This window comes from Lepidochelys kempii, chromosome 11, assembly GCF_965140285.1.
Source record: "Lepidochelys kempii isolate rLepKem1 chromosome 11, rLepKem1.hap1, whole genome shotgun sequence".
Taxonomy (NCBI): domain Eukaryota; kingdom Metazoa; phylum Chordata; order Testudines; family Cheloniidae; genus Lepidochelys; species Lepidochelys kempii.
This window is the reverse complement of record NC_136390.1, coordinates 31,362,100-31,387,531: the sequence shown is the minus strand read 5'-3', so window position 1 is coordinate 31,387,531 and position 25,432 is coordinate 31,362,100. Positions and strand designations below refer to the sequence as shown.

At 39.6% G+C, this 25,432-nt stretch overlaps 1 protein-coding gene across 1 annotated transcript in view; it reads left to right on the top strand.

Moving 5' to 3' along the window:
- The window catches only part of ACVR1C (activin A receptor type 1C), an 82,185-nt gene extending 61,619 nt beyond the window's left edge, over positions 1–20,566 (top strand). Inside the window, exons 6-13 of the mRNA XM_078847928.1 lie at positions 7,371–7,616; positions 10,524–10,754; positions 11,872–12,039; positions 12,953–13,109; positions 14,986–15,110; positions 15,988–16,118; positions 16,746–17,223; positions 17,776–20,566. Coding sequence (XP_078704054.1) covers positions 7,371–7,616; positions 10,524–10,754; positions 11,872–12,039; positions 12,953–13,109; positions 14,986–15,110; positions 15,988–16,118; positions 16,746–16,871 — 1,184 coding nt within the window. The 3' untranslated portion in view covers positions 16,872–17,223; positions 17,776–20,566. The remainder of the gene's footprint in view (positions 1–7,370; positions 7,617–10,523; positions 10,755–11,871; positions 12,040–12,952; positions 13,110–14,985; positions 15,111–15,987; positions 16,119–16,745; positions 17,224–17,775) is intronic.
- The last annotated feature ends 4,866 nt before the right edge of the window (positions 20,567–25,432 follow it).

Genomic DNA, 25,432 nt, shown 5'->3' with positions numbered 1-25,432 from the left:
TAGTTTTTCCTGCACAAATCTGTGACTTGAGTTGACCTTTCTCTGCCAATAGGTAGAGTCCAAACAAATCTTGGTACACTGCTTCCTGATTGGTCTTCTTTTGCTTCTATGTACTTTCAGTGTGTAACTGGTTATTTTGAGGAATTGCTAATAAGATCTGTGAGGGGTATTTTTGTTGTGCTTTTTTCCCCCAGGTTGCAAACTCAGTTAATAGGTGACTGACCTTCCTAGTTTATCAGGTCATATTCCAACTTTGCAGTAGTTGATGTACAGCTACTAGGCTAGTGTATAATTTGGAGAGACTTTTGGCCAGGTTGATGTATAATTGAGGAAGAAAAAAATCTGTGACATGGGAGAAAGGAAAGAGAAACCATGTAATGTGCATCTCAGATGTACTAAATATGTCACCAGATCATGGACTGATAGTACTTAGAGACGTGTTCACTGAATAAAACCCATATTCCCTATCATCAAAGATACTTGGAATATTAACTGAGACAAGGCTTTGGTAACTTGTCTTGCTGTCATGGTTCAGGGGCAAGCTGCATCCATGATCTTTTCCCCCAGTGTGTCCAGTGGGCGTTGTTTCCAAGTGACAAACTGCTGGGTAAACACCATTATCCCCAGTTTACGATGGAGAAATTCATGCTCAGATTTGTGTACAGGTTTGCAAAATTGTCATGAAACTTTATCTGCCCAGGTGCAAAATTGACTGGCTTGCCCTTTTCCATGATGACAAGAAAGAAAAACCCAATAACTTTTTGGCATGGTAAGTTATATTAGTATTTCCTAACCTAATATACTTGTGTTCATAGTAATAGGATAGATCGGTCTTAGGCAATGTATGCAGCTTGTAATGTTATCCATTTATGATTTGGTGACAAACTCACACATATGATGAGATACAGACTCTACTTTTAAATGTTTAGTTTCTTCTTCCCCAGACATGCTTCTGGGATTCCAGCTTCAAAGAGGGGGGAAACTGGGAGAAAGAGTGCAGAAAAAATTGACAGCTCTCATGTGCACTTTTTTGCTTGACATCAAAGCACTGAAGGGAGACAGGATATCTAGCTAGACTTTGTGCTTGGAACAGACTTTTTGCAGAAATTACATTTTCTGTCCTGTGTCTCGGGTACTACAATCTAGGAATAGAATAACGAGGATTTATTGGATGAGATTAAAATAACAATAGTGTCACAATTTCAGGGTAACTGCACCTGTATCACCACCTCTGTGGACAGGGCTGGCCTTATCATGAGGCGGCCACCTCAGATGCCGGACTGTGGGGGGGCACCACTAGGACCCAGAGTTTCAAAGCTTTGGCCCAAGTGAGGGGGCACTGGGGCGTCATTTGAGCTCCCCGCCTCAGGTGCAAAATGTTGTGGGACGGCCCTGTCTGCGGTCCACTCTAGGAGTGCCCAGATAGGTCTAAGAGTTCCAGCCATCACCTGTCTCTAGGCAGGAACCCTTGTTCCACTCCCTTCTTACTGGGAGTTTTATCCCTTGCAAACCAGTCTGCCTATGAGCCAGAACCTGTGTGCAGTTTTCTCTCCGAGGTCTATGAGCAGTGTATTGCCAGCATTTACAAGTTACCACACAGCTCTTGCTAAGCAAGCACATTTATTTTTAAGGTAAAAGCATTTTAGATAATACATAATAAAAATAATAGATTTAAACACCCACACTAAACATACGAGGAATCACCCTTCAGTCTTATGGGGCCCTAATAGGTCAAAATCTTTTCAACCCTTTGGCAAAGGGTGGAACCCTCCTTGGACCAGAAGGTTCTGTCCATTCGCTGGATTACAAGGGAGGCCATGAGTCAGTTTAAACACACAGCTTTTCTATGTCAAAAGCTCTTTTTTTGTCCGCTGGTTTCTGGAAAATTCAGTTTGATCCTATATACGCAATTTTTAGACCCACAGCCCAAGCCCTGAGAGTCCAAGTCAGCTGACATTGGCTAGCCAGGCCGCTAGTGTTTTATTGCAGGGTAGATGTGCCATTAGTCTAGTTTTCTAATTGTCTGGCTTGATGGAATATTGTAGGGAATGCTCCTACTCTTTATGTACTGATATATGGATGATCCCATGAAGTATCCAGCTCCAGCAATGTTGTGACTGTATTTACTGCATTTCCTATGGGATCCTATTTCTCATTCCCTGAAGGAACTTCCAGAAGTCCAGTTGTTTCAAGGAACAGTGAGGAGTTGGTTTGGGGACAAAGAGCTGATTTAGTAGTTCTTTTGCTCTTCTGATACACTTCTAGCTGTGGCTACAGTGGACCCATTTGTGTTGAGTTTCCTGAGATTTTATCTTAGTTTACTCTGAATACACAGAATGAGATGGTGGGAAGTGTGTGAGCATGAGGTGGGGGGTTGGGAAGCTATTATTTGTGGACTGTTTGTGTTGCATGGATTTTTAAATGAATTTTTTGTACATGCAGCCAACACTTTGTATTGATTAACTTTAATTAATTGATATATTGAATATATTGAAATTTGGGGCCCAATCCTGTAGTCCTCAGGGTTTTGTGGACATTCTTCAAAGGTACATTATGAAGTTTACTTGCTTTTGATATTTATAAAGTATAAGAATAAAAATTGTGTATTTTCAACTGTTTAATATTAAAATAGCATTCTCTTCTGTTGCTTAAAAATGCCCTTTGTTAACAAAAGTGGGAAGATACCTCATAGCGTAGTTTGAAATCATTAGGCAGCTGCCAGATGTGCTGCTCTGTTTCATACATATTAATTTATAGACAGCTTCTTTTTATATAGTAAGTAGTTGTTTTAAATAAGGGTTGCAACTTTTTGATTCAGGTTCACTTAATGGCTTTAAACAGTTAAGAAGAAAATCCTTTTCTTAGGTTCCCGAAGAGATTAGCATTACACATTTATTTTGTCCATTTAGGTTAGAATTGCTGATTGCGTCGTCTTTTTTCCACATATATTTTGAAAGTTTTTGTATTATTTGTCCTATTTGTGTGAGTTCATACCCATTGTGCTCTTTTTCTTAGGACCTGTCTGATAGACTCACTGTGTGTTTGGGCTTACATTGGTTAAAATAATTAACCAATCATTAAGTTAATAACAGACTGAATTTTGCACTTCCCATCTCTTGCTTCCTGGTTGGCAGCAGAGGCTAGTTTCATTTCTCTCTGATGCAACAAGTAGAAGAGAATAAGGGCTTGTCTCCACTAGAAAATTGTATCACTTTAACTATACTGGTAACCTTCCCACTCCCCCACCAGTGTGGATGCAATTGCGTGTAGTTGGCAGAATTCTATTTTTATTTTATTTTTATAATTTTGACTGATAATATAGAAGTTTATTAAGCATTTTAAAATATTTTTATCTCTTTAAATTTTCAATCCTACAAAACTATGGGTTTAAAATATTTTTTTCTATTTTTATCAGTTTTCACAGTTGTGGGAAATTATGGGTGATCAGAGAATTATTTAATGATAGATGTTAAGAGTCAAAAAGTTAAAGCTTTATAACTTACCTTTGTCTCTCTCATAGCTACATACAATATAGATATTATATATTTTTCAAAGTGGGCCAGCCAGCTTCTCCCTCTATCTTCATCTCTTCCCCTTTATCCTAAGATTTTGGATGTACTGTATCCTGAAACCCTGAGGTATAATTTGCGCTGTACTGTATGTGTACCTTCACATTTTCATAAACTGAGATCAAGACTTTTGTCTCTAAAACTCTAAATGCTATAAATGCCTTAAGATTCTGGTTCATTCAGTGCTCTTTGTCAAATTTTATCTCTGGGGGTCTGATCAGTGCTTTGGTTCTACAACTGAGCGATTAGCTTATCTAATGTCACGGCATACCTGGTGGCTGAACTCTGACTTTGTCCTCACCCACAACTATTTCACATTTGGGGACAATACATACCTTCAAGTCAGCGGCACTGCTATGGGTACCCGCATGGCCCCACAGTATGCTAACATTTTTATCCTCAGCTCTCGTCCCTTAATGCCCCTACTCTACTTACGCTACACTGATGACATCTTCATCGTCTGGACCCATGGAAAAGAAGCCCTTGAGGAATTCCACCATGATTTCAACAATTTCCATCCCACCATCAACCTCAGCCTGGACCAGTCCACACAAGAGATCCACTTCCTGGACACTACAGTGCTAATAAGCGATGGCCACATAAACACTATCCTATACCGGAAACCTACTGACCGCTATACTACCTACATGCCTCCAGCTTTCATCCAGACCACATCACATGATCCATTGTCTACAGCCAAGCTCTACGATACAACCACATTTGCTCCAATCCCTCAGACAGAGACAAACCCCTACAAGATCTCTATCAAGCATTCTTAAAACTACAGTGCCCACCTGCTGAAGTGAAGAAACAGATTGACAGAGCCAGAAGAATATCCAGGACAGGCCCAGCAAAGAAACAGAACGCCACTAGCTGTCACCTTTGGCCCCCACCTTAAACCTCTCCAGCGCATCATCGAGGATCTACAACCTATCGTGAAGGATGATCCCTCACTCTCACAGAACTTGGGAGACAGATCCTCGCTTACAGACAGCCCCCCAACCTGAAGCAAATACTCACCAGCAACCACACACCACACAACAAAAACACTAACCCGGGAACCTATCCTTGCAACAAAGTCCATTGCCAACTCTGTCCACATATCTGTTCAAGGGACACTGTCATAGGACCTAATCACATCAGCCACACCATAAGAGGCTCGTTCACCTGCACATTTACCAATGTGATATATGCCATCGTGTGCCAACAATGCCCCTCCGCTCCATGTATATTGGCCAAACCAGACAATCTCAATGCAAAAGAATAAATGGACACAAATCTGACATCAAGAATTATAACATTCAAAAACCAGTCGGAGAACACTTCAACCTCCCTGGTCACTCAATTTCAGACCTAAAAGTCGCAATTCGCCAACAAAAAAAACTTCAAAACCAGACTTCAACAAAAACTGCAGAATTGGAATTAATTTTCAAACTGGACACCATTAAATTAGGCTTGAATAAAAACTGGGAGTGGATGGGTCATTACACAAAGCAAAAACTATTTCCCCATGCTATTCCCCCCCCTACTGTTACTCACACCTTCTTGTCAACTGTTTGAAATGGTCCATCCTGATTATCACTACAAAAGGTTTTTTCTCCTGCTAATAGCTCACCTTAATTAATTGGTCTCGTTACAGTTGGTATGGCAACACCCATTTTTTCATGTTCTCTGTGTGCATATATATCTTCCTACTGTATTTTTCACTGCATGCATCTGATGAAGTAGGTTTTAGCCCACGAAAGCTTATGCTCAAATAAATTTGTTAGTCTCTAAGATGCCACAAGTCCTCCTTGTTTTTTTTTTTGCTGACCGAGACTAACATGGCTATGATGTTATCTATGATGACATTGTTTACAAAAGCTGAGCTGTTGACAAAACTCTGCTGCAAGGAATTTGCTAGATTTAGGCTAGTAGGTGTCACTGTAGCAATGTATTTTCTAGGCTTGTTTTACTTGAAAAGTAAGTTGACCTGTAACTTTGGACTTTGGCCTCTCAATATTTGTGTTGCATTCATGAAAACATGCATTTTACACGTTTTAACTGTATTCTAAACATTGTTATGAAGATTATATATACACTACAGTAGCATGTACTACACTTTCCCCTTGTGAACATATACTTGTGTTTGCAACTTCCCACGATAAGATTGCGTCTTCCCTCATGTACAAAATTATGTGCAAGTCTACAGATTTATCATAATTGCAATATCTTGACATTTTGATGAGATTTTTTTTTCTACGACTATTGTAAGAAATTTATAATGGCATAAGTTTATAAAGCCTACCAGTCTGCAGGCTCTTAGAAGTTATAAGAACAGTGCTTAATAGCTAGAGTATATTACAAAAGCCTGTAAATTGCATCTTTCATTGAGTGCTTGGTGCAGCCTTTTGCTCTGAGATAAATTTCACAGATGTCCGAATGCTTAGGGTATGTCTATGCTGCAATTAGACTCCTGCAGCCGAACCATGCCAACTGAATCTGGCTCCTGGGGCTTAGGCTAAGGGGCTGTTTCATTGCAGTATAGATGTTCAGCCTCTGGCCGGAGCCCAAGCTTTAGGACCCTGCGAGGTATTTGCAGTGTAGACATACTCGGTGTGACACATTCTACTGCTAGACGCATCTCATTGATTTGGAAGGGAATTGTGTAAATACATCCAAGGTCAGAATTGGCCACTACATTAAAGGGCTCTGAGGGGAACCAGGGTGAGAATTTTGCTGTTAAGAGTATTCTGTACAACTGGCTTTCATACACATGCTGTAGTGATTTTTACTGTGGTTACCAGGATTTATATAATTCTAGAGTTACAACTACAACCTATGAAGATGCAAAATTGTGATGTTGCCTCTGTATTTGGAACTGGATTTTTTTTTTAAACCAGACAAGTATTTGCTCTGATTCTGAGTAAATTAGAGAACAGACACATTTTTCTGGAGTAAAAATGATTAATACATTGATCCAAAATAGGAGATGAAAATAGTGTTGGGAGAGACAGATTAAATTTCACCTTACTTTTTACCTCATGAGTGACAGTAATTTTATATAAACTTTTCTGCACCCTTACATGTGAATGTACATTAACCTGTGATGATGTAACTATAGGATATAAGTCTACAGTGCAATGTAAACCCTGGGTTAGTAGAACTCAGGTTAGCAGACCCTGGGTTTGTTAAGCTTGGGCTTGAATGTCTATACTCATTTGCAACCCTATGTTAGGAACTGTTGAACCCTGGGTCCCCACCTGGGGCTCCAGTGTCTACACTGCATTATGCAGGTCTGAGTCTAGCCACCCATTTCCAAGACTTCCCAGTGCCCTCCCAAAATGTGGCTGCTCTAGCCCTTTTTTTGTGGTGCAGTGTAGGAGAACTTGACTGTCCACCAAATATGAGTGTCCAGAGGACCAAAAAAGTCATCCAGCAGGACTATGGGATCCTGTTGGTAGACTCCCAGAACACGAGTCCAGTGGGGCTGCATCTACACTGCATAGCAATAGGGCGCGACTCAGGCTCTCCACCCTCATGGGGTCCTAGGACCCTGGGTCCGCGCCTGGGTCAGTGTAATTTGTGTGTAGACAGAAAGGGGGTTAGGTCTGAACCTGAGTTTGAACCCTGGGCTTCCACTGCAGTGTAGACACACCCATAGAAAGTAGGGCTTTTACCCACTGCCCATTGTGTATTCAGTAATTTGAAAAGACACTCTTATTGACTTCAGTGTATTTTGGGTCATGCCTTAAAAGTAAAATTTTAAAACATTTACAGTACACTGTATATTGATTTGTTGTAATGTAATTTTTCTTTAAGCTTCAGAATCTTCAAGCAGACCAAACCTAGGACCTGTGGTGTTGACAGTGATAGTTACTGTGCCAGTTTGTATCTTGTCTATAGCTGTAATGCTGACTGTATATACATGTCAAGGCCGTCATTGTACATTCAGAAAGAAGAAGCGACAAAATATTGAAGAACCTCTATCTGAGTGCAACCTAGTAAACTCTGGAAAATCTCTTAAAGATCTTATTTATGATATGACAACATCTGGGTCTGGATCTGGTATGTATGCACTCCTAAGCAGACTAAAACGTCTATATTTATTAATGAATAGCCAGGAGAACAGAATCACAACATTGTGTTCCTTTTTCGTAGTTCAATAGGCGAAGTGATGGCAGTTAAAGTTTCCACTGTCAAGTACAGTACTATTGGTTTGTGTGGGTATTCCTGCCACTTGGAATGGGAAGTACTACTAGAACCTATAGTATCTTTCTTATGATAAGGAGGTTAAAAAACTGTGCCCACTGCATGAAATGTGTTGTCTTATGGAAAGAAATGTGTGTCATAGCTTTAGGAGTTTGTCAAGACAAAGTATTACCTAAAGAGATTTCATGTTTATCAGGGTAATTGCATGGTATGCTAAGTCAATTGATGTGGGGATCTTGTTAAGTTAAAGTGATATGAAAAGATGCCACAATGCCAACGCTATACTTCATAATTATCATATTGGGCTGTTGTCTGTATGGGCCAGATTTCTGTAACAAGAATGGTTTGTTTAGAATTGAAAATAAATAAATGGTGCTTAAAAAAACAGATTTAATAAAACATATATTTTAGACAGCTCGTTGTTGAGTGCAGTCAATAGACTTAGGCCTTGTTTACATTGGGGATTTGTCACAGTTACAGCTAGCTTTGGCTAGCTAATTGTGTAACTATTATTGCAAACCCCTAACACAGAGAGAGCCACAGTATACACTGGTGCAGCTTACCACGCTTTCAAACAAATAGCGGTTTTGCCTGTCCACATTATAGGGTGTTCTCCAGTAGCTGGCCACTCACAGCTGTAACGGGGGGCAAATCTTGAGTGTAGGTAAGGCCATAGCAGTTATGGCATGAGAGCGGGATACAGGGGTAACAGGGAACAGGCAGAAGAAAGAGAATCTGAACCAATGTAAAAATTACAGCTGTTTAAACCTAAATGTCACTGTTTCTAAAAACAGGCCTTTGATACTGTTCCTCTGGAAAGATTGGAATACTTGGTACAAAATGTATTCACACATTAGAAGCATTCTTATGTGTACTGCCAACAAAAATATAGTTTTTCATTGAGGTTAGTCGGATTAATGGTGTCAGAGAGAGTGAATCTTTTGATAATCCAAGAGAAATCTGACAATAAACCAAGTGAAGCAGGAGTCACTGTTAGACGATCCAAACAATAATAGAATTTAAAGGTACTTTGTAAGGTGATTCTTTTTGTATGCATGCTTATGCTTATCAAGGATATATGTCCTAAATTCAAAGGTCAGTCTCATGATGGTGATTCTTGGGTGTTTCTTGAGCAAAACAACCAAAACTATATTGAAATAAATATAGTTTTAGATTACTAAAATTGCTTAAATCTAGCTCCACAGTAAGACCAGTTTGTCATTCTTTTATTATGGGCGGACCAGGTAGCACCTCCTGTCATTAAGGTAGTTTGGCTCTTCCCATTATAAGACCCAGTTTTTGGTTGCTTATAGCTTTTGCTGGATTTTAATCATTTTAGGCTGAAATTTTCCATGCTGGGTATCTCCATCAGGCTGATTTTTTTTTTTTAATTGTAGTCAAAATGGTTCAGCCACTTCCAAGAAGGTGGCTAGGGAAAAATACATTGTTTTGCCCACGTTTTTTAAAAAAAATGTGGCCATCTTTTTTTTTTTTTTTTTTGGTGGAAAAGCTCTAACCCTGCTTCTTCCCACCCTCCAGTTTGTAGCAGGGACTTAAAATTTAGCAGGGACATGGCCTTTATGTGAGGGACATGCCTTTTCCATTCCCTTCAAAATCCATCCTCATTTAGCCAAGTTAATATTGTAGTTTGCACATACTCAGAGACTTAGATTTTAACTACTAAATTCCCAGGAGGAGTCTGTCTCACTGAGCATGCTATCTTCTGTGGCCAAGCAGGACTTTCCCTGCAGTTGCAGTTTTGGGATATGCTGCAGGCCATGCTGGGTCTGGGCACCTGCACTGAGAGCAGGGAGACTGTTTCTCTTTTGCTCTCAGTGACTTCCCTACTAGGCCCAGGCAACATGGAGGAGGAAGCTGCCTGATTTGAATACAAAGGGGACAAGAGCTGGACATACCAGAGTGACAGGGGGAGAAGGTTGGGAGATGGAGTTTTGCAGAGGAGACTGGCACTGGAGGCTGGTGAGGAGAGAAAATTTTCCTTTTCCCCACCAGGACGCAACCAAGACCTTTTTGAAGATTTATGTGAAAAATGAGGCAGGCAGGCAGACAAGCCCCATCTCCAGAATAGCCAACAGGTTGGTGGTTAGGGCACTCACTGGATGTTGAAAAGGCAGGTTTAAGTTCCTACTCTAAATGAGGCAGAGCAGGGACTTGAATCTTTCTCACGTCCAGGATGGAATTTCTGATAAAAAAACATTCTCTGTGAACATTTTGTTGCAGCTGGTATGTACCCGTGAAAAGTTTAGTATCAACGAATCAGTATTTTCTGCTGAAAAGCTGTTTGATTGAAATATTACTGACCAGCTTTACTTATTTTTGAGCCAAATGATTTATTGCATTGCTGCTTCAGCATGTGGACGTCTGGAGTTAGTAACATCGCTAGGATAGTTTAGAGAAAGAAGTCATGCTTATCCCTATGTCCATATGTGGAAGATTGCTCACATTCTTATACTAAGATTCAACTGAAAATCATAAAGAACCATGATAATATACATACAGTTCAAGGAATGTTTGAGGTAGATTTACAATCCCTCACTCTGTCAAGGATTGTGCATAATTCATGCCTTCTCTGTTTATCCACTTTGGTTAGTCAGAATTGGAAAAAAGTAGTCACAGGAAAGTATGTGTATGTTACTTGTAAGGCCATGGTAATTACAACATATTAGAATATATGTTTTTAATTTGAATTTAATAATAATTACTAATGCACTCTTTTACAACTATCCTCATTCTGTTCATTAGGTTTACCTCTACTGGTCCAAAGAACAATTGCAAGAACAATTGTTCTTCAAGAAATAGTAGGAAAAGGCCGATTTGGTGAAGTCTGGCGTGGAAAATGGTGTGGGGAAGATGTAGCTGTGAAAATCTTCTCCTCAAGGGATGAAAGGTCTTGGTTTCGTGAGGCAGAAATCTATCAGACAATTATGCTGAGACATGAAAACATCCTGGGTTTCATTGCTGCTGATAACAAGGGTATATAGTGTTTCCAAACATAGTTTCACAATGTTTGTTCTCTGCACTATGGCAGCCCAATGAAGTTGATTTTTCCACAACCCCTGCTCTATTTTGCTAAAACAGAGGGATGTGTGTTTAATGATTTGAGGAGCTGATTAGAAAAACTTATTTTAAATCTGATCATTAGGATTGTGAGATCAGTTTACAATTTTTAGGCTGCAGTCCTTCGTTAAGCAGACCTCTGTATCTGCATGGAGCCATCAGGCTCTGCTCAGATGCAGGCTTGAATGGAGTTCAGTGTGGGATTAGGGTCTCACTGATTTAAGTGAAAGTTTAAATGAGTCCTATTTCTATAAGGTAGTTCATTAATTAGAATAATGCTTGGTAAAATATTACTGAAAGATTGACTATTTATGCTATCAACTTGATAATCAAGCTGCAACAATGCTTTATACCCTCCACTTTAAGCCATACATCTATAAAAATAGATCACTTTATACAGATAACATTATAGGAGGAAAAGAACTAAATATGGCAATACATCGGAGGAAGTAAAGTATGATATGAGAATGTCTTGAAATTCAAGATTGCTGTACAAAAACCTTGTAAAAACATTAGTTCATCTTTAATTCCAAGAGCTACAAGAATTGATGATGATCTTGCTATCACTGGAAAACAATGAGCTGCATTTCCTTTGGTTCTCTGGTTGTTGGTACTGTCACCAGCTCTTGTGGGGGGAAACAGAGCACCCCTCATTTTTGGTGGCCATATATTCAAAAGGACTTAGCTTCCAGAAGCTCCTGTTGTTCTCAGCAGGAAGACTAGTGCTAAGCACTTTTGAAACTCAGGCCATTAATCTGCTGGGATCTCTGTGCTGCATAACATACCGAATATACAATGTAAAATGCATGCAGTGCAGCCTCCCTTAGCGGGTATGCATATCCACTTTGAAATTCTGGATTTGAAACCACTCCTGTGGCATGGGGGCTAAAAAAGAGTGGTTAAATAGGGGTGGTTGTTTTTTTTTAAATCGGCTCACCTTGAATATTCTGATCCTTTTGTGTTATATATATATATATATAAAAAATTTGGCTAGTTCTTTACAATGTTAAATAAGATTATTTTCTTTTGGTAGATAACGGAACTTGGACTCAACTGTGGCTTGTATCTGAATACCACGAGCAAGGCTCCTTATTTGATTATTTAAACAGAAATGCTGTGACCATTGATGGTCTGATTAAGCTGACACTTTCAATAGCTAGTGGTCTAGCACACCTTCATATGGAGATAGTTGGTACACAAGGTATTTGTATTTCTCTTTAATATATCCTTTTTTAGGAAATATGAGTGGAAACTTTGGGTGGTATTTACAAAAATGCTTTAGCTTATTAGTCACAAGGAACGGTAAAAGACTTCTTTTACAAACAGCTGTCTTTAAAGCTGTCTTTAAAGATTGTAAAATAAATTAAATAGAACCCTAAATGTAGATGGTGCTTTATAAATAGAGACAATTAAAAAAATTACCTTATTAAATAATAAAATTAAAAAATTACATTTTTAGTGGTGCTTGCAGTCTACACAGCCACCAAAACATCTAGCAGTACAAATTCCACAGCACACTGAAAATAGAAAATTCTGGAGTGGCATAAAATTAATTGAATTTAATATCAAACAATGTAAGGAATATTGTACTGATTTTCATTTTCATTTCATTGTCATTATCATTTTAATTAAATTACACAATGGAGGTTTTTATTTATCTGAAGCTGCCACAAGTTCTCCACTCCACTCCACTGGAGTGTCACAGAATCCAGGGGATTTTGCTGTAGAATTCAGTTACTTGAGGTTTTGGAATATACTCAGCGGAGTCCATCTGTCTCCAATGTTGACTAGTTTTTTTTTTTTTTTACACGTCCATTGGAGAAGCTGGGATATAAGAGGCATGCACCAGCCAATGCATATCTGAGTAGAGCAGGAGCATGGAAAACAGGATATTTTTGGTTCCTGAAACATGACTACAGTTTGGGAATAAATGAAATGTATGAACAAAAGATGCCTTGGTTAGGCTCCTCTGGTTAGCATTGGCACATGTCCAGAAACTATCTTGTGCTAAATACAGCCCTAATGTTTTTCTATGTTGAGATGGGAGATGTCAATAAACAAGCTGTGTTTTAAGATTCACAATAATGCTTTTAGTTGCCTTTTTGTCTTAACAGGCAAACCAGCTATTGCACATAGAGATTTGAAATCTAAGAACATCTTAGTGAAAAAAAATGAAACCTGTGCCATTGCAGATTTAGGACTTGCTGTGAGACATGATGCTGTATTGAACACAATTGACATACCTCAGAACCCTCGAGTGGGAACGAAGAGGTAAGACATCTTAAATAGACAAGATAAGTATTTTTCCTTAAATATTAGGAAGATCTTTTCAGCCTGATTTCCATTTCTGTGCAATTTCTGAGCACTGTATGAAGCAGGCATGCTCCTTCTTTTCCCAGCCCGTTCCCCTTTCTTTTTGACCTCTGCCTGCAGCATTTTGCCAATTGGGGCAGATCTTAACCCTTAATCTAAGATATCCATGTTTTGTGATAGAGAACACAAGGTGGAAATGGTCCAACCCTTCTTGTGGACATAAGAGTATTTTGGGACCTCTCTGGATTTAAAGTAAAAGTTTCCAGTGACTTGGTTATGATTCTGTTTACAAATTCAGACATCAAATTATAGGTAGTCAGGTGCTCCTGGTTTGCCTGTGCGCCCCATGGCTTTAAATATTTGGTTAATATGAATATTAAATACTAAAGTTAATATGAATACCAAAGCTAGTGAATGACTAGTTGTTAAACACCTTATTACAGGGTGACACTGGTCCTTTAAGTGGGAGCCAGGCCTGTGCACTTGTGCCTTATCAGCACACTGCAATTTGACCAGGGCTAAGAGGGCACCTCGGTGTAGAACAAGGAGAAAAGAGACTTGGTGAATCAAAGCTGCCTGAGTGGGAGTCAGGGGCACGGGAGAGATGTCTGTGGAAGGTCGCAGAAGGAAGCAGAAGGTGTTTCCTGGGGGAAGTCTGAAGGCAAGGAGAGCCTCAAGAGGGGTTTGCTGGCTGGCATCCCCGAGCCAGAGAGCCAGGGCTGAAGGCAGGAGCCACAGCAGAGGGGAGTTTCCTGCCTGCTAGCTCTAAGCTGGAGAGCTGGAGCCAGGCCAGAGAGGGTGGAAGGTGGGGGAACAGCAGAAGAGCTTACCTGCTGACATCTCCAGGACTGGACTTAGGAGCCAGGAGCGAGCCAGGGGAATTGAGGGATGCTTCCCTGGCAAGGATGCTCCCAGCAGAGAGGCTCTGTGTGGGGGTACCTGCTGGGAAGAGCAGGGTTGCACTCCATTTTGAAGGCCTGGAATTGCTGTCATGGTACAAGGACAGAGGAGAGCTGACACGGAGTCCAGCCATGGTCAAAGGGGCCAGTGTGTGATATGTGGGGCATCAAGAGACAAGATGTCTGGAGTTTTAATGACTGCTTGCACTGGCCTGAGAAATGTACTATATGTTTGGGACTTATGTTTTGGACCATTTGTTATAACCAACCCTAAAGAAGGTGGTGGTGTAGCAAGAGAGCCTGAAGTAGAGTTAGGGACTCTAAAAAGGGAAACTGAGGCAGGTGTACCTGTCATGCTGCAGCCTGTTGCAGGACCACGCTCCAGGCAGGGCTGCCGCCTTATGCACACCACATATCTTTAGGTCCTCCTGCCCGTGGTGATGACAGCCACATTGCATCCTGTCAGCACTCATGGGGGTAGTAACTGCAACATGTTTTCACCCTTGACTGCATGCTCAGCTGCTACCTTTACTCCACTCTTTACTGTGGTTAGAATTCATTTTCATTCTCTCTGAAGTCTTTGATGGTGCTTTTCCACACTAATTTCATTAAATCCAATTAGTTTGTTTTGTAGAGCACAGTTTATTAGTGAAAAGCAAAATAAGCATTGAGATGAAATATAAATGGAGGTAGAATAAAACTCTTTGGCTGGAGTAGCTACCTACCTCTTGCATTTTCATGGCTATTAGTCATTTAACAACATGTAAGGATTTTCATCATAGAAAGTCCCTTGTTTGACACACAAGTCAATGACATGCAAGTCAATGGAAATTGAGGGTGGCTCTCCAACATGTTCCAAACCCTCTCCATGTCAGATATTAGAATTTTTGTTAGAACTTTTGTAAATTGTGCACATGTGTATGACTTTTTTAAAGGTACATGGCTCCTGAAATACTTGATGATGTAATGAACATGAGCATCTTTGAGTTCTTCAAACGTGCAGACATATACTCTCTTGGTCTGGTGTACTGGGAGATATCACGAAGATGCTCAATTGGAGGTAAAATTTTTGGCTGTTTTATGTTGCATTCCAGACTTGATAAAAATAATTTAAAGGAATTTAAAGGAAATACGTTCATACAATGTATGTACCAATTTTAACTGAATTTTCCATATTGTGGAAGGAGAAAGAGTTGCAGGACTTAAAAATTTCCTGTTGAGCAATTATTGATATGAAAGAGTTAACAAGTGAATAAAGTACAGTTAATGCCCATCTGATTTAATTATTCTGAAATATCAAAAGCAACAAAACAGATATGTAAATTATTTTTCAGTTCCCCTGTCAAAGAAACTAATGTATATAGTAGAACTCGTTAGAAAACCAGTTCCTCCCATGCAATTTCCCTATTGATCGGTTTCCAGTCTGCAGGAAGTTTATCTTTCAAAATCTTGATCTGAAAAAATCCACAAAACTAACCTCAGATGATGATGAACTTTTGTGCTGGCAATATGAAAATAAGGGACCCATATTGTCAGGGAATGCAGTAGACCTGCTCACATTCTGTAGTGTTTAGGTCGCAAGGGTTGGCAACAAAGAAACCTCTACTAGTTTGGATTTTACATGGTTTTGAACCAAGAAGATGAAACTCCATTCTCTCCGCACTTCCACCAGATCTTCTTTACTCCTAAGCTCCCTTCTCCCAAGGCCCCAAGACCACTCACCTTATCTTTGTTATCTTTAGTGGCCTTCTTCCCAGGGCTGCCTCCAACCAGGTCTTTTTGGCCTACCCACTGCTGCAATTCAAAGGGGGTTGGTGAAGGGGGTAAGGCTCTTCTATCCTAGAACTCCACAGGTGTATCTAAATGAGTGAGCACAAGGACAGTGATGTTTAGTATGGAACCTAGTTAGGGAGTATGGTTTCTTTTTTCTCTTGTAGGAATCATTGAGGAGTACCGGTTGCCTTATTATGATGTTGTGCCTTCGGATCCCTCCATAGAAGATATGAGAAGGGTAGTTTGTGAACAGAAACTGAGACCAAATATCCCAAACCAGTGGCAAAGTTGTGAGGTGAGTTTCCCCAACCCCCATTTTTAGAAGCATATTTAAATTTATTCTTTAAGGCTGGGATTTTCAAAGTAGCCCAAGGGAGTTAGGTGCCAGACTTCCTCTCTATTTCAGTGGGATTTGAATGCCTAGCTTTTTAGCTGGCAAAAGCAAGGAGCTTTTGAAAAGCCTGGAAGAACTTAAATGTGCAGGTTGGGTCACTCTGGAGCCAGTCGCTAACCCGAACCCCTCTCTGTAGTGTATGGGGAGGCAGCAGGCCTTAGGGAGGTGGGCAGTCCTACCTCCACCTTGCATGCACTCTTGTACCCCTTCTCCTGCTCCTCCCACAAATACCCACCGCTGGGCACTGTGTGGCATCCCCTGATGCCCATTCAAAATCCCTCCCCTGCTGAGTGCAAGAAAGGGGCACTTTTAAGGTGAATATGGTGAAATGGGCCTGACGGCACTGCATATCAAAGAACTCTTTTTCTCTTTGACCGAACCAAAACAAACCTTTCTAAATTTCTGTAATTTCTGCTGGAATATTATTTCAAAGTATTCTATTATATCTTGCATTGGAGTATTTTTAATTGATGCTGCACTGAAGCAGTGGATTTTTTTAATCCTAAACCTCTTTTTCTTTGTCTTAAGGCACTCCGAATCATGGGTAGAATAATGCGTGAGTGCTGGTGTGCTAATGGGGCAGCTCGACTAACTGCGCTCCGCATTAAGAAGACCATTTCGCAGCTCTGTGTAAATGAAGATTCCAAAGCCTAAATGGGTGATTTGGGGGAAAAGAAGGAATCATTCTCTCCATCTTTTTACATGCAATTTTTTTTCTGTCTACCTCACGTATATACAGTGCAGTATTTAAGTGCCAAAACCACAGCACTGAAAAATAACTTCATAGTTGGCTACAACCAGCTGCAACTTTTGGTTGGTGTTGCTGTTTTTATAAAGCAAATCACCAACTCATGTTGTTTTTTTAAATTAAAGTTCATATTAGGAAAATAGCAGAACTGAACTACGAAACAACATTCCATATTTAAACTATTTTATTATTCTTAAGCTTTTTATTCTAGTTAAAACCAAAATACACTGTTGATGGAATGCATGGGTTTAAAGACAGGTATGTAAAAGAAACCACATCTGTGTTATCCTCTAACTAAAACCTGACCAAATTCATTGAGCTTCTTAGGTGTTTTCCCATAGAATCCTGTACAATATTATGACAATGAAGTGCATTTATATGTTGTATTAATCATTTAGTAACCAATCAATTAAGAATATTCCACTGAAAATGTGTACTGTGAAGCTAAACATGTGAGTCAGTCAGTCTCTCTCTCTCCCACCCACCTCTCTTTTTTTAAAGATTTGTTATTACAGCTCAATTTGCAACACCGTAGTTAAGGTTTGGCAGTATTTTTGTTATCTACCCCTATTTCAGGGATTAATCAAACTGCCATAAACACCTTCTCTGAGCTAACTGTTTCAAAATCTCAACCAAGGACCAGTTTTTCTTTTTATCAAATTGGAGGAAAAGTAATTTGGGCAGTATTTCCTGGTATTTGTGGGGGGAAATTATAGGAATGCTACAGTGTAATCTAAAAAGCATGTATTTTTTCACCAACCTTTTTATAGACCATTAGTCAAAGTTTTATTGTCTTTTGGTATTTTGCAGAGTGAGAAGATCTAACAAAGTTATTTGCTGTAAAAGCACAATTTATTGGGTGAAATTGATCCAGATGCAGAGACTCATACAAGCTAACCTGTACCCTGTGTACACCAGCACAGATAGTTGTGTTTGAAGGGGGCCAAGGTGAAGTCCACAAGATTTGTAACTCTGAACCAGCAGTTCCCACACTGAGGGTGAGTGGTATAGACAGTGCTCACAGAGATGGTGCTAGCCCATTGGGGCCCCAAGGCAGGAATATTTTGGCCCGCCCCCACACAACACATAATAAAAAGTGAATAGGAGCACCCCCTTGATCTGCTCAGAGCACTAAGCAATTGCTTAGTCTGTTTAAGCCTAGTGCCGGCTCTAAACGTTCAAGACTATAGGCTGGAGCAGTAGTACTCATGAATGGTTGTATTGCGGTTCCTGTGTTCTGACCTGGCTTTGGGGGATGTATTTCCCTCCCACAGACCACTTCCCCCATACTTAAAATATTTTTAAAGAGTCCAATCCACTCTGCAGACACAGGAACTTTTTCAATGTTTCTAGCACAGGAATGTAATACGCATGTGCAACAGTTGAAGAAAATCTGTGGATTTAAAGGGCCAAAGACAAGGGTGCCAGAACCTTTGCAGAAGTGTGTGTGTGTGTGGGGGGGGAGCCGCACTGGTGCAGGAACTGGAAGGTTCCGGGGACCATGCCCCCCGCCTCAACTTTTTAACATGAGTATAGTTTGGGGGGCAGGGACAGCATTTCTTCCCCCCCCCCCAAACACACACACACACACAGTAAGCCTGGTGCAGGTGTAGAGCAATGCTGGCAGGGGCTGCGCTTTGTGCTGCTCCAAGCCTACCCAAGGTTTGCCTTTGAGGGGGCAATGCCACCCCTACCCCTCCAATTACACCCATATTAAAAAGTGTGAGGGGGGGCACAGCCCCCTGCCTGTCCCGGTTCCGGCATCATTCTCCACAAGTGCTCATTGACATAAGGCTGTACTGGCTTCTTCAGAAGGGTCAATCAAATATGCATCTCATTAACGGCCCCAGGGTATCAGGTAAACAGGACATCAAAATGACCCCTAAATAGTTATTTTCACAATAATGTTAGCTTACAAAAGCGTAGTATCAATAGGCGTTTTAAAAGGTTTGTAAATATTCTGGTATTTCATGATTTCCTGTAATGGATTGGCAGGCATGTGGATAAGTAACTCTCATACACTTTGAGACAGATTTTGTTCATATGTCTTTGATTTTGTTTTATTACAAAAATAATTTCTTATACCCACTATAACCACAGTTTAAAAATATATATATCAAACCCACATAATCCAGGAAATACAAAATTAGATCTACAAATCTCTCCACTCATCACTGATTTTGGGCAATATGGTCTTTTATTATGGTTTAGGGAGAGGAGGAAGTCTTTACAAGAGTGGGTGATCTTACATAGCATAGATACTTGATAGTTTTTGTGAGTGTGACTAATCTCTGTCATTGGGTCTTTTGACTTCTGGTTTACGTGGTAAAACCAGGAATGTAGCTTTCAGTCAGCAGTGTCAGTGATCCATGTTTTATCCTGACATGTTGACTTCTGGTGCAGTGGATGTTGTTTGTTCTTTAAATCGATACTAGTGAGATGTAGCATACATGTTTGTAGAACTTATACAGTCACTTTACACTGCTTAAAGTGAGGTGAAGATAGTTATTTGTGGCCCTTTAATTAGATTGTAGGTTAGACCCCAGATTTGTAAAGGTATTTAGGTGTTGCTCCACTCAGCATTGCAATGCCTAAGTCACTTTTTAAAATAATTTTTAGCATGAGGTAGCAGGGTCTACATGGTCAGATAGTGCATGGCAGGCTAGACCATTGTAGATTTACACCTGGGCTTGCTGCACACTAACTGGCGATGTAGATAAGCTCTAAGTCTCCTTTTAAAAAATGACTCAGTCAATGGGACTAGGCTCCTAAATCAGTTGGGTATTGCAGTGTGGAGTAGAACAATGCCTAAATACCTTTAAAAATCTGAGCCTGTCTCTAATGAATAGCTAGTAAGTTTTATTTCTGTATGTTTTGATTTACAGTCAAACTGAATATATATTTTTAATATTTTTATATCTTCTATATGTATAAATTATACCAGGCAGTTTTGTCACATACACACACTTTCTAATGTACAATATTTATTTGAAAATTAAATGAAAAGTAACCAACCACTACAATTCTGTTAAAAGATAATCTTGTTAGTCTTGTGTTTTATCTGTTTACAAAGTTTAAAGATGATTTGGATCTTTTTAATATCAGTGAATGTGCAAAAACAGAAGAATCCAGCATATGAGCTCATATACTGTAATTCAAAACTATCTTGCATTTAAAAACAAAAATTGTCAAGGAATTTCTTTGTGAAAGGGCCTGATCCACCTCCCACTGAAGTCAATGAAAAGGCTCCCATTGACTTCAGTGGGAGCTAGATCAAGCTCAAAGTACTTCCAACTACTTTTCAGATACGTTTTTATTTATATGAGGCTGTATTTTCAACAGTGATCAGGGCCTGCAATTGGGGCTAGATTTTCCAAAGTGTTCAGCATCCAGCAACTCCTATTTATTATTTTCACTATTCCCTTAGGTGTTATCCATATAAAAAAGAAACAAAATACTTGTGAATTTCCACTGCAACACACCTACACCAAGTGAAAAAATTTAAAATGGTCTATAGCATAAAAATAATCTATTAAAATATATTTAAAAGATGTCTAATATTCTTACTCAAAATCACTTTTGGTATTCTGAAATCCAGTGTAAACCCAATTATTTGAAGTAACTTTAAAAAATGGTTCCAATGCAATTTTGGATTCCTACTATTCATTCTGTACTAATATTACTCTTCTGTGTACAGTATCTGATACTAAAATAAAAACTGAACCCACAACTGCCTTCCCCATAAGTTTTGATCTTGCAATTTCCCTTTTTTCATTAACAAGAGGTTGTGCTAGACCTGTTGCTGCATCAAAGCTAGGCAGTATTTTTAGTTAATTTTTTAGTTAAACTATGGAATTAAATCATGCACAGAGATAATTTTAAAGAAACAAGGCTGCTGCTGCTATTCTTTGGAGTGTGACTTAGATGTGCATTGAGTTCTACAGCTAATGAAGATAGTATCCCTGCTAAGGATTTTCTATTCTAAGTAACTGTCCTTCATACATAAGTATAACTCCCATGTTAGAGTTCTGTTATAAATATTATGTGCTTTTTAATTCTATGCTGCAGGTTGACTACTAAATGCTATAAAATCTCACCTGCCCCAGTCTAATTTCTACCCCACAAAATCCTAACATTTAGACTACATTAATTACAGTGATTCATAGAATAAGATTACAGATGGCGCCAAGAACTTGCGGGATTCTGTAGTGCCCTAGTGAAAATATAGGCAACAATGAATTTATCGTGACATAGTAAATGAAAGGAAACAAGTTTGATAGGAAAATTTCTTAATACAAAGAAAAACAAATAATTATATAATTCTACCTTTCCCACATCTGCTTTCATCTTCCAATGTGCAAAATAAATTGCCCTGCCTATTACCAACTCATTTTATTCAAAATTGGTTTTCCAAGTCATGTCACTTCATTTTTTTTTCATGCTCTCACTCTCCATAAAATTATATCTATCTATCTATATAGGTTTATCTCTTTTCTTAGCTGCATTTCCATGATTCTCTATTTGTTTCCCTACTTCTTCAGTTTTTCATCCTCTTGCTCCTATCAGTGTAAGTCCTTCTTTATTTATTTATATTATTTTCTCCTTTTTGTTTCCATTTCCCTTATGGAAAAATCCTATAAAGTTTAATAGAGGATTAAAAACGTTTCTGTAGAATTATTGAACTATCCTGGAATTTGAATTATATTCCTCCTACAGAATTGTATAGGTTGCTTCAAAAAGATTTCATCCCTAGTAAATCCATATAGAAGTTTCCCATGAAGGTCCCACTGCCTATGGGGTCATGGCCTCTACTCAGCATTCCCTTGGACTCAAGCATGTAATTGCTTTTTGCATCACATTTATTTTGATTGTATGTTCTGGGTAAACTGGCCTTGAGCCAAATAGCATCATATTAATTGTTTTGATAACTGTAGTATTGGTTTAAAAACATTTCCATTAAAACTCATAAACCATACAACTTTCCTAAATTTCCAACCCAAGAGGAGACCTTTTTTTCTTTTTTGGTTTCTGCCCCAAGGTAAGCTCATTCTCTCGCTCTCTCTGTTTTTAAATCTGAGCCGATTGTGTATTATGTTTTGAGTTACAGTGGGGAAAACACTACTTGTTTGTGGGAAATGATTGATTCTCCTGGTATTCCACATTTCTGGGACAGGGACTATCTCAAATAAGTAGAATATTTCACAACTGAAAATTTTTTTTTAAAGTGTGGCTGACATAAAGAGGCACAATTTACCATTTTGTGCTGCCTGTTTGTGGACCCAGGGACTCATTTTCCTTTGAATAAAAACCCAGAAAATGAAATGTAAAAACTTACATCAATGCAACATTAAAGTCGCATGGTTTAAATCTTACCTGCTGCAGCACCTGGCTCTTTTTTTAAAAAAAGTTTCCTCTGTGAATATTAACTCTGCCACACACTAAAACCCTGACAGTGTTTTAATGTGGGTCTTCCCCTCCCCCACCCCACTTTGCTATCTTTATTTGTATTAAACCAAATTTATCTGAATTAATCCTATGTTGAGCCTATACTTTCAGCCCTTATTAAATACTAGCCTTCTCTTTGTTACTTCACTGTTCTCTGTAACAATTCTTTATTATCTCATTTCAGTAATTATAAATAATCTAGGAATGAAGAGTATGGAACTTGTATCAAAACATTTTACAATAATAATGTGAAATTCTTCTCTCCAGTTTGTAGTGTGTGCCTTTTACCATAGCAAAGGTCTGCATTGCTCTGCAGCTAAACAATGTAGAATATACAGTAGATATTCACATTGCAGATTGGACAGAATCTGGCCCCATTTTCATCAGCATTTGAAACACGGTCTCAGACTTGCCTTAAAACACCCTCTGTTTAACTTTACAGATGTTTACAACATTACAAATAAAAGGTTAACTCCTGCCCACCTCGGGCAAAGCTCCCAATTCTATGGAATTCCTTAAGAGTTTTTCCTTTGACTTCAGTGAGGCATGGATCAGGCTGCTACTGATTGCCAGGGCCAGGGCCGGCCCATTTTGGCATCTGAGGTGGGGAGCTCAAATTACACCCCCATGTCCCCTCGCTTGGGCCAAAACTTTGAAAAGTCTCAATTCTGCCTTCTTCCTGTCCTACTTCTCTCATGGTACTGGTCTGCTACCTACCCCAATAAGGGAGAACTAACAAAATGCCTTGTTCAAAAATTTTAAATAACACTTAACTTTCAAACACCTGAACAGCAAATGTAATTTATCTTGTCTGCGTAGTAAACACTGGCATTTTTATCTGTTTGAATAATCAAAGTGGTGATTTCCGTGCCGCCTTGGTTGCAAAGATTTGGACTGCTTCCTGAAGGTCCACAGTCTGGTCCAGCTCATGCACTATTGAGATGGTTGCAAGGCTGACCAGCCTCTCCTGTGTCATTGTGGAGTGTAGATGTGTTTTTATTAACTTCAGCTTGGAGAAGTTGCGTTCTCCACTGGCAACTGTTACAGGAAGTGTTAGAAGTATGTGCAGAGCAACAAAAGCATTTGGAAAGAGGGTGGTCATTTTATTTGTGCACATATATTCCAGAACAGCCTTTGGAGTTGATCCTGCTGAAATGTATTTTGAAAGGGCTTTCAGTTCATCACCTAAATCACTTGCATCAATATTGCACATGTCGTCATGTGTCAACACTGTCTCTAGTGCCCCGCATTGCTGGTGTAGGTCTTCTTCAGGTATAGTGAGGAGTTTCGGAATATCATACAACATCCCAAATATAGTGCTGTGTTCCTTGAGCTGCATGAAACGTTCTTCAACTGACTGTATTGCACAATCTAGCACCTGGTTAAAGAATTCAACTTTGAATTGTTGTTTGGGGGTCTCTTATGGGATTATCCCGTGCCTCGTAATCAAAATGTCATTGTCTTCTTCAGTGACTCTTGTATTCTTGAATGGGTGGGAAAATAGCTTCAGTGTGAAGTTCCTCTGCCAACTTCTGTGCACTCTTCAGAATGTTTTGAAATCCCTCATCTGACCGGTAAGACTGTAGGTCTGACTTCGCTTTGTCCAGTTGTTCCATTGCGCCAGATATATCAAGGTCAACACTCTGGAGTCTCTTGCTTACAACATTTATTTCAAACAGTATGTCATGCCACAACACTAAGCCACACAGAAATTTGAAGTTATGTATGTTTCTGGTGATTCCATTTCCCTCTGCCACTGTTCTCCCACGAACAGTTCCTGTCATAGCACTATCCTCCATAATGACAACTATGGCATCATCTATCTTCCCAATTTGGCGTTTGATAGGCTTTATCGCCTCCACTCGACTTTCCCATCTTGTGGCACTCAGTGGTCTCAGTGTCAGAGAGGATGTTCCCAGATGTTGCTTCAAAATTTGCCATTGATGAGTTGATGCAGAGAAAAATACAAAGATGCTTTGAATTGCATTAAAAAATTCAGCAGCCTCACTAGAAGCTGATGCTGCATCACTGACCACCAAATTCAATGAGAACTTCATGGAACAAAAAAAGCTTGAGGGTTTAACTCTCGGATCCGTGCCTGCACTCCTCTGTTCTTTCCTCTCATGTTGGCACCATTATCGTAGCCCAGACCTCTCATGTCAGCTATCGCAATTCCCGTATCTTCCAGCTTTTTAAGAAGCACATTTGTTATACCAGCTCCTGTAGTATCATCAATGTCAATAAATTCTAGAAAATGCTCTCTGACAGTCACCATTGCAGGGGCATTTTCACTAGTTTCTGTTACAAAACACACCATTCGAGCCATTTGTTCCATATGGCTGATGTCAGGTGTGCAGTCCAGAATAACAGAGTAATATCTTGCTGACTTCAGATCTGCCACAATCTTCTGTTTGACTTTTGTTGCCAGTAACTGTATGATCTCATTTTGAATTGTTTTTCCAAGGTAGTGGTGTGTATACATTTCTTGGGTGGTGACTCTTCTTATATACTCCTGGAGTACAGCATCAAACTCAGCCATCAGCTCCACAATTTTAAGGAAGTTTCCATTGTTTGGCGCACAGGGTTGATTTGAAGTGCCACGCAGTGCTAGGTTTTGGGTAGCAAACATTCTTACAATGGCAATGTACCTTTTCAGAACATTTTGTCAGTAAAGAGACTCTGATGCAATCTTCTCTTGATGCTGATCACCTTAGTGTCATCTCAAGCTCTTTCCGCCTATGGAATGCTCTCTGATGATTTGCTGCCTTCCATGGCATGCTAGATTTCTAGCCAGATTTTTCCAGTCCTTTGTTCCTGTAGAACCCATATGGCTGGAACATTAGACTGGAAGAGTTTGCAACAAAAACAGTATGCAGCATTCTGGGTTTTTGAGTACATAAGCCATCGCCTCTCCACTTTGTCACCATGGGGGATTTCAAACCAGAAATGTGTTGGATGGAAACTTCTATTTTCATTGTCTTTGGGGAACATGAAGTTTTTTCTCTTGTTGTGGCCCAGGCAG